The 2,748-nt window shown below is 40.4% G+C and overlaps 1 protein-coding gene across 1 annotated transcript in view; it reads left to right on the top strand.

Annotated features, from left to right (window-relative positions):
- The window catches only part of LOC139134382 (mucin-2-like), a 39,773-nt gene extending 37,686 nt beyond the window's left edge, over positions 1-2,087 (top strand). The window contains exons 31-33 of the mRNA XM_070701243.1: positions 1-86; positions 675-720; positions 1,017-2,087. The exon at positions 1-86 is cut by the window's left edge and continues 55 nt beyond it. Of these exons, the coding sequence (XP_070557344.1) occupies positions 1-86; positions 675-720; positions 1,017-1,363 (479 nt within the window). The 3' untranslated portion in view covers positions 1,364-2,087. The remainder of the gene's footprint in view (positions 87-674; positions 721-1,016) is intronic.
- Positions 2,088-2,748: the final 661 nt, after the last annotated feature.

The raw sequence follows: 2,748 nt of genomic DNA, 5'->3' as shown, positions 1-2,748 counted from the left end.
GTAGACGCGATGACGATGGCGTTTCCAGACTGTATCCCGAATACACGCTGTGCCCAGAAGTCGACATGGAAAAGTGCCAAGCGCCTGTAAGTATCTCTATTAACATTGCCAATTAGATTAGATTAGAGTAGAGTAGGTTAGATCAGATCAGATGAGAAATATTCGAGGTGATGCTGAAGTTTCCCTTGTAATGATATCATGACAACAAACCCGCCCAAGTCTGAACAATCGCAAACAGCCTCGTGAGTATGCACGGGCTGTGTTTTTTTTTAATGTGGTCGGTGTAATACTTATGAACACTTCTCTGAGTCTTCTTCGACTTCTGAATTTCTTTGAAGTATTAGTCATGTCGGCATAAAGGGCGTCAACAAGTTTTTGCATCTGCCATTATCGCCATCCGTTGCAACTCTGGCCTACTACCATCGCATCCGAGCTCCCACTAGCGTTTCCTATACTGACATGCCGACGTTTTCAGTGTCTGACTTTTGTATCACTCTTTGCTCCCTTCCTTCAACTTAAAGTTCAGAGTAAACCCAACGACTCAAAACATTCCGAAGAAACTTTTGTCCTTTTTTCTTGATATATGTATGGATCAAACTTCAATATTGAAAACGATCGTGATGACCAACATGACAATTATAATAATTTATTTGTTTTCTCATTAATTTTCACAGCTGTATATTTTGAAGAACGATAGCAAAGGCTGTTGTCAATATTGCGGTATGTTTATACATTTTTTATAATTCCTAAACTTTATCTCACGTTTACGGTCAGCTTATTATCTATATTCAGTTATCTATATTTGAACTCTTAGCTCATGTGTCTCGTCAGTCGGTTTTTGTGGTCACATGTTTGTCAGGGTTATAAATAATGGAAAAATTTTGTGTCTTTGCAAATATTCTATCCTCCTCTTGCGCTTGTAACCCATTCAAAGCAAACGTACTCCTGATGTACAGCATCGAAAAACATGACTGGATGTCTTTGCCCATCTGATTTGTCGTTTATTCATTCTACAGAAGCAGTATCGCGTCAGTGTAGGCCACACGTGGAGGAAAAGGAAGTAACGGTCAACGGCTGCCACAGTAACGGTTTCAAGGTGGACGTTGCCTCGTGCGAGGGTCGCTGCGACAGTCGGGCCACTTACTCCTTCGAAGCCAAGGATATCAAAACGAACTGCGCCTGTTGCTCGGTGCTGAAGTCGAGCAAACGCTCCGTGGAATTAACGTGCGACGACGGGGAAGTTAAAATCCACGAATATGATTACATTGAAGCTTGCGACTGCAAACCCTGTCAGCAAAGCCAAGAATCTGAAGAAACTACATTTCAAGCCACTGAGGGGCCCACTCAGGGTTTGATTTTGTAGCGACAGCTACGTCCGATTTGAGAATCTACTTTCGTTTACAATAGAACGTAGTTTGCAAATCAAGTCATCTTACCCAAGCTAGTAAACGCTTTATTAATTCGTTTTCCCTAAAATAACCAAGATATATCTCGACCGTGATCAATAATCTGATCAGAAAATTTATGATTATTTTTTGGCAGTTTCGATTTCTTTCCAAAGTCAAACGTTAGCTGATATAAAAGAGAAAACAATTTACTTGTACCTAACCCTAGCAAGGGATCTGCTTGAAAACCATCATAAGATATATATTTCAGCGACATAAAAATTCACTTCTGTCTTATCACTCTTAAGGTAGCGTTGCACTCAACCAACCCGCTGTTTTCAAAGCAACATTGTCTCATCAAAGACGACATGAGAACCCCATCTACAATATATTTTCTAAATGCAGAGATTCTAAAATTTAGTGTGATAGCAAGAGTTTAGTAGAAGGATAAAGGAGGTACTCAATTTTCGTACTAATGATACATCATCATTAAAGTAAAAAACTTGAAACTACTTTTAATATCTCATTTGAAACTAGTCTCTATGAAGAAAAGCACCCCGACCATTTGTTTTGCATTATCTATTCTCAGGGTTCGAAAGACTGGCGTTCAAAAAAGTAAAATTGAAATTCAAAATTTAAGAACTTAATCGCCAAGCAAAATTGTCGATTTGTTACATAGTGTTTGGAGAGCATAAGGCCAAAGTAAGTAAATTCTTTGTTTTGCGTCCGCGCGCGCCTAGGTTTTTGGAGATTTTCCGGAAAAAAAACACAAACTTTCCTTTCAAAATTTCGCTGTTGGTGGCGCCATTTTGTCGCAAAAAACAAGTCGTGGCTTTTAACTTTGCGATGAAGTACTCTTTACGGCAGTCAGATTTCTGATAGACCGTGCGGTGACGTAAAACAGTACTGTATATACATTTACCCCTGTCCGATCCTCTCTGCACTGCTGGGGCCTCACGTCGCGGCCGGGGCCTCACGTTCTCGCTGTCTGTTGTGGCTTTGCCTGTTGTGGCTTTGCCGTCACGATAAAAAATAGATGAAAGCAGGGAAATAATCGAAGTTAAAAACCAGGAAACCTTTTGCACGGCAACTTGAAGGCATGGTCATTGCGAGCAATCGGGACTTGAACAGAGAGAGATTCAGTCGGCCGATTGGACTTGGCTACCACGACTCAGAGAATATACGGCAGACAGAAAAATCGGAAAGTGTTGAAGCCTATCCTAGTTTATCGGTCTTTCAGGTTTGCCAAAAATTTGGTTCATTCGTCCATTTTAACTTGAATCAAAAAACAAACCTGTGATCAGTCCTGTAAACGCAAGGCCTTTACGTACTTTTTTGTACAGTTTGGATAAGGGAAAGTATA

This window comes from Ptychodera flava, chromosome 6, assembly GCF_041260155.1.
Source record: "Ptychodera flava strain L36383 chromosome 6, AS_Pfla_20210202, whole genome shotgun sequence".
Classification (NCBI taxonomy): domain Eukaryota; kingdom Metazoa; phylum Hemichordata; class Enteropneusta; family Ptychoderidae; genus Ptychodera; species Ptychodera flava.
The sequence above is the reverse complement of the archived record's forward strand: the minus strand, read 5'-3'. Positions and strand labels throughout refer to the sequence as shown.